This window comes from Bos mutus, chromosome 19 (assembly GCF_027580195.1).
Source record: "Bos mutus isolate GX-2022 chromosome 19, NWIPB_WYAK_1.1, whole genome shotgun sequence".
NCBI lineage: Eukaryota > Metazoa > Chordata > Mammalia > Artiodactyla > Bovidae > Bos > Bos mutus.
Window position 1 is genome coordinate 48,270,216 of NC_091635.1, and position 14,961 is coordinate 48,285,176.

A 14,961-nucleotide genomic window follows, 5' to 3' on the forward strand; every position below is an offset into this window, starting at 1 on the left:
ATTTTTATTTCCTTTGTGTGTAAGCTGATCATCTCTCTCTTTTGACCATTTGGCCATATATTCAGTGAAATACTGTTATTGACCATACACATTTCATATTTGTAATAGATTTATTCACACACACGCATATGTGCATAAGATGATATCAGTTAATTTTTGCCTCTTCGGTTTCTTCCACCTTTTTTTTTTTTTTTTTTAATATTTCACTGGGCAAAGCTATTTTATTTTTATATATTCATGCTAATTCAGTTTGTCTCAGATAATATCCTTTTTTTCACAATAGTCAAATTTATCTTCCTTCCACAGCTGGAATAAATGCGCAGTTCCATTTTTCTTGCCTTCTTTCCCCACATTGAACCAGGCGCCCCATTTCTAAGAGCAACCGGCTCTCTTTGTGCCACGCTGCTGGGCGGGAGGACCCCACGTCGCCCAGCAACCTGTCTGTCATCAGCGGCAGGTCCTCGCCATTGTTACGTTGCTTCTGGTTTGTAATATTAAGTTCCGAAAGCATTTGAATCATTTCCGAAATCTCTTATATTATTCCTTTGGGCCATTTTTCGATTTATAACTTAAAATCATACTGTTTGGATAATTATTTTTTAAAAACACTATTGTGGCCAATACAATAAGAATTGAAGTATGCATATTTGAAAAGAAGAGATAGAATTGTTTATTTGATGATAAGAAATGCCTCCAGAAAACTGAATTCGAGAGGTTAAATTTAATGAGTTTGGCAAAACTTCACCAAATTCTCATATATTAACAATAGGAAAAAAACATAATAAAAATGGAAACCTTTTTTTTAATGTGGTAAATCATTCAGGCCCTTACCACTTCTGGCTGCATAGCTGCAGTTGCTGGTTCGCTTTTTTATCCACAGTCAATGTGTTCTACACACCACTATCTTTCGGGTCTTTCTAAAATGCTAATCTGATTGTGGCATTTATATCCCATTTGAAACCCTGCAGTGACTCTCCCTGGTCTTCAGGGTCAAGTTTAAACTCCTTAGCTCAGTGTGGGAGGTCTTTTCCATCACTTGGGCTGCCCTGGCCTGTCTTTCTCTGTTAAATCGCTTTTCCCTCTGGACTCTGCGTCATTTTCCCCAGAAATCATCCCAAGAGGCCCTCAGTCTGCATTAGATGCCCCTTCCTGTGTGTGTCCATAGCGTGTTCTGGTCAGGGAGGCACTTCCACGCTTCTTGGTGCTTGTGTCTTCTTATTTCTTGCCCACTAGCTTCTCAGCTCCGTAAGATCAGGACTGTGTCCTTTTTTTCTGTTTGTTTAACTGAAATATAGTTGATCTGGGGCTTCCCTGGTGGTCCAGTGGTTGACTTGGCACTTCCAGTGCAGTGGACGTGGCTTCAATCCCTTGTCAGGGAACTAAGATCCCGTATGCACAGTTCAGCCAAAAAAGAAAAATATAGTTGATTTTACAGTATTGTGTTAGTTTCGGGTACAGAGCATAGTGATTTGTTTTGTTTTTGGTTTTTTACATATTATGTTCCACTTCAGGTTATTACACGACACTGGGTATACTTCCCTGGGTATACAGTAAATCCTTGTTACTCAACTGTTTTATGTAGTATCAGTGGTTTGTATCTGTTAGTTTCATGCTCCTCTAATTTGTCCACCCCTCTCCCTCTTTCCTTGGTAACCATAAGTTTGTTTTCTGTGTCTCTGGGTCTGTGTTGTGTATATATTCATTCATATTTTTTAGATTCCATATGTAAGTGATATCATAGAGCATGTGTCCTTTATCTCTCTGTGTTCTAACATAGCGATTAGTGGGGCTTCGTATCTTTTGTTTTATACTTTTTGAACCTTACCTTTATTTTCAAACAAGATAAGCATTTTTATACCTCATTATTTTAATAACTGGTTTAAATTTTTTTAATAAATGGATAAGGAAAATGAAGGGGAAATGAAGCAGAAAATGTTAAAGCCAGGAATGAAGTTGTGTGCAAAAATGTGTGCTTTTAAAGTGTTGGCATTTGCTGGTGGTGAGCTGTACCGTTGACCCTTCCAGGCACTGATGTAAAGAAGACATGATCAGTTCCATGATTCACTGGGTTCATAACAGAAAAATAAACCCTCTACTCAGGAAGCATATCTATTCCTGGTACTCACATCTGAAAGAAATTTCTTTTGTGGGTTCTCGTAGAGAGGAAACTAACATCATCTACATTATCTTCAGAAATAACCCTTTTAGAAAGCAACAGGTTTCATTGAGTAGTTTCTTAGGAAATTTTTCATTGTAGATCAAATGGCATAGCCCCGGTAAGTGAAAGTTATTTCAAGTGGGGAGCAAAATAGATGAAATGGTAAGGAGAAGAAAAAGTGTGGCAGTTCTTACTGACAGTGGCCTCAAGTCTTTGTTCGGTAAAGAAAACACATAAATCAGTGCGAAATACACCAGCTTCCAGTAAAGTCAGAGCAAAATCATGAAGTGATTCATAAAAGAGGAGGCACAGCTAATCAGTAAACAATAATTCAAGTTAAAACAAGGTTTTTTTTTTTTTTTTAACCACCTAATAAACCCAGTTTGGGATTTGGTTTATTTATTTGAACCTTTAGCATGTTGATGTGGTAAAATGGGACTGCTTCTTAAGGAATTTATTGGGAATTAATTCATTAAGAAATTGGTGCCACCCCATGGGAAAGGTGTCTGGCAGCATGCTTTCCCTCCCACCTGGGAACTCATTGAGGACAAGGACCAGGACCACATGTCCGTCGTCTGTCTACTCTGAGCACCGTGCCAGGCACCATGTCAATACCCAGTAAATGCTGAATGAATGAAAAGATTTACGGACCTCCAGAGCGGTTGATTAAGTAGTTCCACTTTTTGGAAAACTCCCTAAGGTAGAGGGTTCTACATACAAACTCACAAAAAGAAGCAGCTCAAATGCACAAGTTGTTCTTTGTAAAAGTGAAAAGTTGAAAATAACCTAAAAGTCCAAATCTGGAGAATTTAATTGTGTGAATCTTCATAGTAGGATGTTACATGGCCATTTTTTAAAGGAGCACAAAGTTTGAAATAACACAGAACTATTATTACAGTGCTGGAAGGGAGTATTGCAGAATGGTGATAGGGTTGTGTGTGGGTCATAAAACCCTGGCGGTTTTTGTTTGTTTTATTTGGCTGTGCTGGGCTGTAGTTGTGGCACCCTGAATCTTTGATCTTTGTTACGGCATGCAAGATCTAGTTCCCTGGCCAGGGATCAAACTCAGGCCCCCTGAATTAGTAGCTCAAAGTCTTAGCCCTTGGACCACCAGCAAGTCCCACCGCTGGCTTTTTAAAAAAGTGTTTCCAAACTCCAGTCACAAATGAAGTTGATTGGCTGGCGATGCACGTGGGTGCCCGTGAGGCTGTGGGATGGAGGGGGATGTCATAAAATCCAGCGTGTCCCCTTTGCACTGTTGGCATCAAAGTTCATCAGAGCCTCTGTATTCAGTCTCACAAAGGTCTCACCTCAACACGCATCTGTTCCATGTTTTTTTAGCAGCAAGATATCTACAGCCACACATTAGGAATGTGCGGGTCTGGGTGTCTCCTAAGTCACCCATCTTCTGCTCCTAACTCTCTACTCCTGTGGACTACATTAAGCCTAAACATCGTCCGCATCATTAGCCAACATTTACTGAATGCTTACTGTGTGCCAGACCCTATTCATGACTCTCTACATGGATGTAATGAATACAGCAGTCTTGAGGGTAGATAATAATATTCTCCCCTGATTAAATGAAGAAACTGAAGCACAGAGATATCGGTGAGACCTGGACTCAGTTTGAAAGAGTCCTAAGTCTGCTTTTTCAACCACAGTACTCTGTTGCCTCCTTGAATGGGCAGATTGGATGGGTGAAAGCAGAAAGGCAAAAGCCTTCTTGCGGAAGATGAGTTGTTCCTTAGCTTTGGGGTTAAAGAGATGAAACACCAGAAGTCTGTCTTGGCAGTGACTTGATCTAAATAGTCAAGTTATTTTCTGTATACTTCTTCCCCGGTTAACATCTCAGGACTGTAGAGGAGCTTAAAGGAGCCCCCTTGCCACTTAGATTTTAAGGTTCTTTGTTTTGATGGCAGTTGGTTTCTTATTAACACTGAAAACTAGACTGCTATACAAATCTATCTCTTCTGGTACTGTTAGAAAAAGGTGGCTGTGAACTCTAAAGAAAAGATATCACAGAAGACCAAGTGTGTTAAGCAGGTTCTAGCCCTTTTCTGTTTGGAGCAAAGGGTATTTGGGGAGACTCTTAGCCTTGATTACGGCTCTGAGGGAGCTGCTTTCGGGGTGAGGTGGAAGCCAGTTTCGTCCTTGTACATCTTGCTCATGAGAAAGGCTTGCCTTCGAGATTGTGATTGCCCTTCCTGGCTTTCTTTAATTTTTTTCTTTTTTCCTTTTTTAATAAAATATATACTTAATAAAATGCAAAAATCTTTGTTATACCGCTCAGTGGTCTTGACAAATGCATGCCACACATAACCCAGGCCTGGTCGAGATCCAATACAGCCCGTCTTCCCAGACGCTTTCCTTACGCTCCTTTGTTGACTTCGCCCCACTCACAGATAAGCCATGTTCTGATTTTTTACATGAAGGATTAGCTTTGCCCAGACCTTTTTAAAGGAGCCTTAGAATTTGGTTTTGTGATTCTGTGCATTAGCCCCCCGCCTAGCCTGGCAGTGCTGCCCCTCACTACGGTGGCTCTGAATCCCTCCACATGGCAGAAGAGGAAGTGAAGGGGAAGAGTGGCCAGGCATTCATGCCCTCCCCTGCAGACTCCCCCTGGGCACATCCGTTTCTAGCATCCATGTCTGGATCTGGATGCTTGAGTGACTTTGCCTGACCTTTTTTAGGCCTCAGAAGGCTAGACGTCCGCCACTAGACGCCACAGGAGCGCACTGCACGTTGTGGCTGCTGCTGAGTGTTTGTTTCCACAGTCGCGCGTGCTCTTCCAGGTATCGTTGCTGTTTTCACTAGGTTAGCTGTGAAAAACAGTCATTCCCTACTCATGTTTCTCCTGATTATACCACGACCTTTGCTCTTGCTAACTGGTGGGCCTTCGGTCCTTACACCTTACCTGAGGGGCGTCCCTGGAGGCCCCGTGCTCTGCACTCTACTTAATGAACCTAAGTCACCACAGCCAGGCTCTTTGGTTCCAATAACACTGAGACAATAGTTACTGTTTCTTTTGCACCGAGAACCTGCTGGACATTGTGCCGTATTCCTTCTCGTTCAATCCTGGTAACAATCCCATAAGGTCAGCGTAATCCCCAGTTTTACAAGTGCAGAAGTTGGAGCTCAGAAAAGATGAAATTTGCCTGAAAGTCACAAACCTGGGATTGAATATAAATCATTGCCTAAAACCACTTTTCCTACTGTGTTAGTCCCAGCTTCCAAAGTATTAAAAAATGACTCGTTTCTTCCCCCAAAGACTCTATGGGACTCTCTGCATCGAAAGGAGACTGCGTTACTTTTGCCAAGTGAAAAAGTTCTGGGTGCAGCAGTGACGCTTGGGCTAAGGGAAGCAGAGCACAAGTCTTAACCTCAAAATTGCGGTTCCTTACGATTTCTTTACGTTGGAAGTTAACACTGGCGGCAGTTTTACACGGCCCTCTGTTTAATGCTCCCTTAATCCATGGACTAAAACTCCCTCTTGTGGCAAAAGTGTACCTCTTCTGAGCACTGATTGAAGAAACTTTTTTCTCAAGAGAGAAAAATCCTCTATTTTAGTGAGGTGAGGTGAGTGCTTTTTTTTTTTTCTGGTTGCTATGGATCTTTGTTGCTGCGTGAAGGCTTTGCTGTAGTTGCTGAGAGCAGGGGCTGCTCTCTAGTTGGGGTGCGTGGGCTTCTCAGTATGCTGGCGGAGAAGCCCACCTTTCTCTCTTTTCAGAGCACAGGCTCTAAAACGCTCGGGCTTGAGGAGTTGCAGCGCGCAGCTTGGTAGTTGTGACACGTGGGCTTATTTGCTCTGCAGCATGTGGCATCTTCCTGGATCAGGGATCGAACCCATGTCCCCTGCGTTGGCAGGCGGATTCCTATCCACTGTGCCACTGGGGAAGTCTGATGAGTGAATTATTATGTTGAGGTTTTATCTCATGGTTGTGGATTGAAGTTCAGTAGGTTTGTAACCAAGACTTCAGTCCTGGAAAACAAAGCTGATTTATTTTGCCATATGAAATCTATGAGAAGAGACAGGACTGTTACTCTCCTAACCTCTAGTCAACTGAAGATCACCCAGGCTCTGTGATTCCACTATTACCCTCAGTCTAATAAAATTCTTCCCCGCTTCCTTTCAGTGTGAAATAAGCAGTGAATTTCAGGGTACTTCCTGTTGCTGTGGCATGTCAGGCGAGCAGTTTATTTTTTTTAACGATAGCATTTTTATCATCTGGCCAATCTGCATAGTGTTTTAGAGACAGAATATTCATTGTCTCCACACGACCATCTATTTGACCAAAGGTAGATATAGTAGACAGGATAACGCCTCCCCACCCCCAGGATGTTCATGTTCTAAGTCCTAGAACCTGTGAATGTTTTACCTTAGGTGGTAGAAGGGACTTTGCAGATGTGATTACATTAAGGGTCTTTGAACGGGAAACAGCATGGATTATCTCAGCAGGCCCAGAGGCATGACAAGGATCCTTATAAGAGGAAGGCAAGAGGGCTTCCCTGGTGGTCCCCTGCTCCTCCTGTCTTCAGGCTTTCCCAGCATCAGGGTCTTTTCCAATGAGTCAACTCTTTGCATCAGGTAGCTAAAGTATTGGAGCTTCAGCATCAGTCCTTCCAGTGAATACTCAGGGTTGATTTTCTTTAGGATTGCCCTGTTCTCCTTTGCCGTCCAAGGAACTCTCAAGAATCTTCTCCAACACCACAGTTTGAAAACATCAATTCTTCAGTACTCAGCCTTCTTTATGATCCAACTCTCCATACATAACCACTGGAAAAACCTTGCTTTGACTATACGGACCTTATTGGCAAAGTGATGTCTCTGCATTTTAATATGCTGTCTAGGCTTGTCATAGCTTTTCTTCCAATAACAGGCATCTTTTACTTTCATGGCTGCAAAGCAGCGTGCCAATCAAAAGAGACTGGCGAATGCTGCACTCTTGGCGTTGGAGAGGGAACTGTGATCCAGAGCGTGCAGGCAGCCTCTAGACACTAGAAAAGACGAAGATGTGTGTTCTCCCCTAGAATTCCTGTAAGAAAAGCAGCGTTGCCAACTCATTTTAGACTTCTGACCTCCAGGACTCTAAGAGAGTAAATTTTATTGCAGTCAAATTAAGTTTGATGGTAACAAACACCACGACCACCACCACCCTCTTTGGCAGTGTGAAACAACAGAGCTTTATCCCCGGCTCCTGTTCCATGTCCATCTCAAGCTGGAGGGGCTCTATGCCATGCCCTCCTTACTCCAGCATCTGGGATGATAGAGCTTCACTGAGTGGAACAAAATAGCTGGTCGCCAGGAGAGGATCAAGGGAACATGACAAGTAGCACATTGGCCTTAAAGGCTTCCTTCTTTAAGGCCAATGTGCTTAAAGAAGTGCGCGTATTATCCTCAGTCTCTCAACACCATGACAAGTCACACAGCCGTGTCTAACGCAGAGGGATAGAGAGGGAGAATAAGGCTATCAGTAAGGAATGCTAGTTGCTACCAAACTCTTCTTCCTTAATAGTGATTTTCTTGGATACCATTTTAGTAGTTTATTATTGGCTAAAGATTCAGGATTATATCAGTATATCCCAGCCTGCCTCTGGGATTTGTCAGTGTATACAGGTCGAGTATAATATTGCTGGCTTTTTATCTTCGCTAAATACGTGACATACTTGCCAGTTAAAGTAGGTGACACGCAGTGCAAGGTGGCCTGTGGAGGGCGTGCCTCCTCCTAGAGTTAGGCCCTTCGATTGGTGTCACACTATTACTGTGGACTGCAATAATCCCCTTGCTAATAGATGTATATTTATAAAGGTTAATTTGGTCATTTGAAAGATTAATTTGACTACGGAGTAATTTATGCAGAGCCTTATGATTTTCACTGGAGTTTACAATACGACCTTTTCGTTTGCTTCTTTTATTCCTTTGGTAAACATATATTAAAGGCTCTTATTAACTTTTTTTTTCTTCAGGATTTAGTTTCCTTGGGTTCTAATTATTTCTCAAACAGGCCTTCTTCAAGAACATGATGAATGTCTGTAATGTAGATTACAGACATGCTGCTGTGCTTTTAACCAGTTCAAAGAGCATTTTAGGTTTTATTTATCAAAGTGAATAATTGTGATAATCATTTAGAGTATTCAGTCCTTTCCAGCACCCTTTTTATGTATCTGTGAGGACCCTAACACCAGTTGAAGGAGGGAGGGAGGGCATGTGAAATTGTTGCCCTTTTACAAGGACAGAATTGGACGACGGACAGGTGACAGTGCCGGCTGCTTTTCGGTTTGACCAAATAGGTCATGAGGGCACTAAAAAAGAAAAGGAATTATCCTCCGCTCAGCTAAGGTGGAGTGGGTTCATACAGTTGAATCTTGCACCTCCCTTCTCTTCTCTGAGAACTGTCTGTCATTCTTCCTTCCCTCCGTGTGATCTGAATGGATTTAGCTCAGGTTAGTTTGAGATGTTTGTGGAACCTGGTACGTGGTTTACCATTTCAGATTCAGAAGGGATGGGGAACTATCATATATAATCTACACATTTTCCTGGTGAGAGAAGCCCTTTTTTTTCCCTGGGAAAAGTAATATAGTTATGCAAATACAGAGACAGTGTGGTGACTCCTCAGTGCTTCAGCCTAAAGTAACTATGGAGCATGTAGCCACTCTTTTGTCATCAGATTTGCCGTTTTCCTGGTCATCTCAGTATTCTTGAAGAAAAACCAAAGCCAACTCGCCAGGCTCCCAGATCCGTCACACTCTGGACTACAGGCCCTTGTCTCTGTTTCACTGAAGCCACCCCGTGGCGTGATCACTCCGGACTGTGTTACAATCAGGCATCACACCGCAGAGCCGAGGCAGTCTTATACTCAGACGTTTTTCTGAGCCCAGCTTGGTGACTTAAGGCCTTTCTCACTCTTGATTTGTTCTGCTCTTGTTTCTGGTTCTCAAGACGCGACAGTGGCCCCTTTTACTGTGTTCCTGTGGACTCCCTTGCATCCTCACTTCCTTCCCACGTGCCGAAGCATGTTCCTTAGCGTTGGAGATTATTCCTGTCTGTCCAAGGACAATCAGCTGTCCTGGTTAGCTCAGGACCAAGGGGTTTCCTCAGAGCTAAGACGGGCACAGTCTTTTTTTGTAAGTTACTTATTTTCGGCCGTGCTGGGTCTTCGTTGCTGCTCGCAGGCTTTCCTAGTTGCAGCGAGCGGGGGCTGCTCTCTCGCCCCGGTGGCTTCTCGTCGCGGAGCGCGGGCTCCGGGGTGCAGGCCTCAGTGGTTGTGGTGCACGGCCTGCTTGCCTTTTGGCGTGTGGGATCTTCCAGACCGGGAATCGAATCCATGTCCCCCGCGTTGGCAGGTGGGTTCTTATCCACTGGACCACCAGGAAGTCCATAAAATGGGGGTAGTCGTGCGCTGACCAGGAAGTCGGTCACCCTAGTCCAGTGTTTTCATTTGTGGAAATACTATATGATGGTGGGATCTCTTCCCACCCCTGTGTTCAGCGACATTGCGCTGGTAGCTCAAAATCAACCATGGAGGTGTATTTGTACCATGGAAATCCACAAATGCTTCAAACTAGGGCTTGACTTGTTGATTTTCTAGATTTAAAGTGATACAGAGAAAATATTAATGTAGGTTAAACTTAAAAGTATGCTGTTTGCGTATGTAGCCCTTATGTTGAGAGTAGAACCAAAAGTTGGGTAAAGATTCTGCAATATTCAAAAACTATTATCTGATTCAGCAAAGAAGTCACGTATTTGACAGACAAATGAAGTTCCAAAGTATGTCTGAGTGGTGGCACTCTAGCCCTTGTCCTCCACATCAGACATCAGCATTCACATTAGAAGTAACACTCTTTCAGGAGAGCAAGCAGAGGTTGCCTGTTGATCTAAGAGTTGGGCAAAAATCCAAGAAAGCATTTTGTGAGAATAAGATACTACGGGGGTGGGTGGGCGGGGGAAGAACTTCCTGGCAGTCCAGTGGTTAAGACTCCACACTGACTGTCCGGGCAACTGAGATCCCACATGCTGTGCAGTGCAGTTAAAAAAAAAGATACTATGTGAAATTTACAATAAAAGAATGGTATATTTGATTATTTGTAAAATGTGCACTACACATTCTTCATATCAGTAAAGTTTATAATAAGCTTACGGGTGTGGGTTTGTGCGTATGTACATATTTACATGCATGCCTGCATACGTCTTCCTCTTTGGAAAGTCAGTTCTTAATTGAGCCGGAAGGGAGCAGTTTTGTCCCCAAATTAGCCAGGGATCCTGCTAAACATCCTACATGCAGAGGACAGGCCCCACAGCAAAGATTTAACCAGCTTAAAATGTCAATGGTGCCAAGTTTAAGAAACTCTGTTCTAGGGCATATATGAGAAATATAAATTAGTTCAGGTGTACCTAACTTCTACCCATTAAGAATCCAAAATCTTATTTTCTTGATTAGATTTTTTATATTGAAGTATAATTGATTTATAATAGATTGATTTCTGCTGTACAGAAAAGTGGCTCACTTACATATATACACTCTTTTTTTTAATATTCTTTTCCATTATGGTGTATCATCGGATACTGAACATAGTTCTCTGGGCTGTACCGTGGGACCCTGTTGTTTCTCCATTCTGTATATAAAAGCTTATATCTGCTGACCTCAGCCCGTGCTCTGTCCCTCCCTCGGTCCCCACCCTCCAGGCCACCAGACTGTTCTGTCTGTCTGTGTTTCTGTTCATAGGTAGGCTCATCTGTGTCATATTTTAGACTCCACGTATAAGTGGTATCGTATGGGATTTGTCTGTTTTCTTTCAGACTTCACTCAGTATAATAACCTCCAGGTGCATCCGTGTTGCTGCAGTGGGCATCACTCTGTCCTTTTTCATGGCTCTTTTTTATCCCCTTGTGCGTATGTGCCGCATCTTCTGTGCCTGTTCGTCTGTCAGTGGGCAGTCTCCGTGTCTGGGCTATTCCAGATAGGGCCGCTGTGAACAGAGGGGTGCACGTGTCTTTTCAAATTACAGTCTTGTCTGGGTATAAGGCCAGGAGTGGGATTGTTGCATCACATGGAGACTCTCTCTTCAGCTTTTTGAGGAACATCCACACTGTTCTCCATAGTGGCTACACCAATTTATATTCCCACCAACAGTGCAGGCAGGTTCATTTTTCTTCACACTCTCCAGCATTTGTTATTTGTAGACTTGTTAATAATGGCCTTTCTGACTGGTGGGAGGCGGTACTTCACTGTAGTTTTGATTTGCATTTATCTAATAATTAGTGACATTGAGCATCTTTTCACGTGCCTGCTGGCCATCTGCATGTCTGGTTTAAAGAAGTGTCTATTCAGGTCCTCTGCCCATTTTTGACTGGGTTGTTTTGTTGTTGCGTTGTATGAGCTGTTGATATATTTTGGATATTAAGCCCCTGTCAGTCACATTGTTTGCAAATATTTTCTCCCATTCTGGTTTTTTGTTTCATTTTTCTGCTTTTGTATTTTTGGTTGTTTTTGTCTTGTTTTATTATTCAGTGTATTTCATAATTGCAGAATAACTTAGATGTAATGAAATGCTCCGACTGTAAATGGATAGTTGGATCAGTTTTGACAAATGCACACAACCATGTAGCCCGCGCCCATCGATAGGTGGAGAGCTTTCATCACCCGCTCAAGCTCCCTTTTGCCCCTTCCCAGCCCTCTGATCTGATTCCCAAAACAGCCATCTATTTTCTGTAACTTTGCATTATCCTAGATTTGCCTGTTCTGGAACCTAATATAAATGAAATTATGCGCTGCATATGTTCTTGTGTCAGCTTCTTTTACATTGCGTGTTGTAAAAATTCATCTGTGTTGTGTGTATCAGTTTGATCCCCTTTTATCACTGAGTAATATTCATTGTATGAATATGCTATGTTCTTTTAAAATCCATTTTTTTGTTTATCGATACAAGCTGTTTGCAGTCTGGGCTAACAGGAATAGAGCTGCCGTGAACATTTGTCATACAAGACTTTTGTTAACGTGTTTGCATTTCTCTTGGATAAACATCTAGGAATTAGAAGCTTCATATGATAGATGTGTATTATAACTTTTAAGAAATTAACAGCTTTAATCTTTAGTCTACATTCCATATTTCATACTTTTTTTTTGGTAAGAAATAAAATAACGCATAAAAAGAGCCTAGTGTACTGCTTAGCACAGGTAAGGGCTTGACGTATTAGCTGCTATTATCTTGGGTTGGCATACAGGTCGTTGGGGTTTTCCTGTAACATTTTATGGAAAAACTCTTGACGAACATTCTGGTCAGCCCAGTGTTTACTCTCTGTAGCCAGTGATGTCCAGCTCCCTCTTTCTGGAGCGCTAGAGCCATGTATCCACCTGCCTGCTCATGCAGCGTCAGAGCTCTGCTGACCCGCAGGCAGCTTCGATTTGGCTCGCACCAACCTGGGCTCTTCTCCCCGTCTCCACCCCAGACTCCTTCTCCTCTCACCCGCCTCAGTAGGGTGGATCCTCTCAGGTGCCCAGTCCTCCAGGCCTATTGATTCTGGGGCCTTAACAGCTCCCCGTGTCCATTTCTCTCCACCGTTGCTCCCTCTGTTCTGCCCTTCAGGGCCTGTCTCCTGGCTCACTACCGCAGCCTTGTAATGAGACCAGTCCCCCAGTTCATCACCCGCGCTGCAGCCAGAGGGTCTGTCCAGAGTGCAGACCGCATCCTGTCAGCATGGTGACAGCCCTTAAGGCTCTCCAGGATGAAGTCTCAGCCCCTCATACTCCTTTCAAGGCCTTCCTGCTCCCGCTTCGTCTCCTCCCTCTGTCCATAAGCTCGGCCCCCACCCCCTAGATTTCTCCTCCTACCCAATCTGCTTAGAGGCCTTTGCCCATGCTGCTTATTCCACATAAATACCCTTCCCTCCCCACCACACCCTCCCCCACCAAACACCCCTCAGGACTCAGCCCTGATGACTGTAAGTTCTAGGAAGCGTTCTCTGCCACCCCGCTCCTTTCCCCTTGAGTCGGGTCAGTGCCCCAGCCCCTCCGCGCTTTGCTCTGGCCCTCGGTTCTTACACACACACTAGTGTGGCTCTCATCACGCCGTGTTGCCTGATACCCACCTCACCCCGACCCTGAACTGAGCTCTGAGGGTAGGGACCGTTTTTCACACGTCCTGACATCCCCAGGGAAATGGAATGACTGTGCTGGCGGTGGTAGAGCGTTCACTGAATTTGCTGCTGGACCAACTGGGAGGCGGGATCAGAGAGCTGAGCCAAGCAGCGTGGGGAACTGCTGTCTCCTTACCCGTTTGTCTTGTCATCACAGCCTGATGAAAATTCACTGGATTTTTCCTCTTGTATGCTCCGGCCTGGGATTAAAAATGCTCAGGAGCTGGCTTGCGGGGTGTGCCTCTTGAACGTAGACTCCAGGAGCCGGGTAAGTCACCACCTCCCCCCACACCACTTCCAAGGCAGAGCACGTCCCCGACAGGACCCGGGGCACGAGCCCACCTGGCCCACTTCTCCGCACGGTCTGTGACCAGAGGCGGGGAGCTGATCGAGTCCTGAGATGGGACCAGAGAAGCAGAGACTTCCTTCCGAGGGGCGGTGCGGGGAGCTGTTGCAGGAGTGGATGCAGGTCTTGCCTTTCCGTGGAGCGGGCTCGTTTGCCTTGTGCCTGTAGCCCCCTCTGCAGGCAGGGTGGCACAGGGAGAAGCGTCGACCTGTAAGGACTGGTTTGCAGGCCAGAGGCCCTGTGCTGGGAATTTTGTTGACCTTATGGTTTCAACATTATTTCAGAAAGAAGAGAAGCCTGCAGAAGAGCATCCTAAAAAAGTATGAACCGCTTACTTGTTAGCTTAGTGTCTCCCATCTTAATTTTGAATGTGGAGGGCAAGTTCAGTGATTGCACTGTCATCCTGAGCTGTTCCAATCATACATGCTTTGCTGAGTCTTTCCCATTCCCACAGTGTCCGATTCAGTCAACTAATGTGTCCACGCGGGTCACTTCCGTCTTGTGTGCATGCTTTGTGGCTCAGAATCGGCTTCTGGTATGGCGGTTATTTTCCTCTAGGAGGAACAGGGTGACAGAAAGGGCAGCTTCTGGAAAACCAGGTCATTGTGACACAGAGGAGGTTAGAGAGCTTCAGCACTTGGCTGTTAGCAGACAGAAACAAATTTAGGGGGCAGGACAGTTAGAGTTTTGTTTATTTGTAGACGTTTAGAAAACACCCTAGGAAGTGGTTGAGGTTAGGCCTGGCTGGCTGTAACTTACCTGCAAGCATTATTCATTTGGAAAGCATTCTTAGGTGTTTGGTATCTTTTTTACAAGCCCTGAACCTATTTGGACATTTTAATGATGTCAGTTCGGCTCTCAGCTCCCAGTGGCATTAGTCCCATTTTAATCTTGAGTTTTCTCTGATGATAGGACGTTACGAGCCTCCGAGACCTCAGGGATGGCATGTAACAGTCAAATGCCAGCCTCAGGGAAGGGCTTCCTTCTTCACAAAGAGATCAAAATGATCCCCGGCCCTTGGCTATTTTCGTTCCCCTGTCATGACCCCTGCCAACCCCCCACAGCCTCTGTGTGCCTTTTCTAGGAAAGATCTGGCCTCCTTTTGCTGAAACTGGGTTTAACAGTAAAGATTTTTTTTATGCCTTTAATTAGCGGCACAAAACTTTTCTCGCTTGAATTCCTGTAGCCACCTGCTCAGCTTTTGTGTGTGTGCCAGTCTGGCCTCAGCCTCTGTGTCCTGGAGCGGGGTCCATACGGCTGCCGGTCAGCACCTGGGCGTGGAGGGAGCCTGACCACTCCCCCTCCCTGTCTGTTTCTTCCTGGCAG

General features: G+C 44.5%; 1 protein-coding gene across 1 annotated transcript in view; it reads left to right on the plus strand.

Moving 5' to 3' along the window:
• SYNRG (synergin gamma) overlaps positions 1-14,961 on the plus strand; it is an 87,657-nt gene that overhangs the window by 67,967 nt on the left and 4,729 nt on the right. The window contains 2 exon segments of the mRNA XM_070390501.1: positions 13,447-13,557; positions 13,920-13,955. Coding sequence (XP_070246602.1) covers positions 13,447-13,557; positions 13,920-13,955 — 147 coding nt within the window.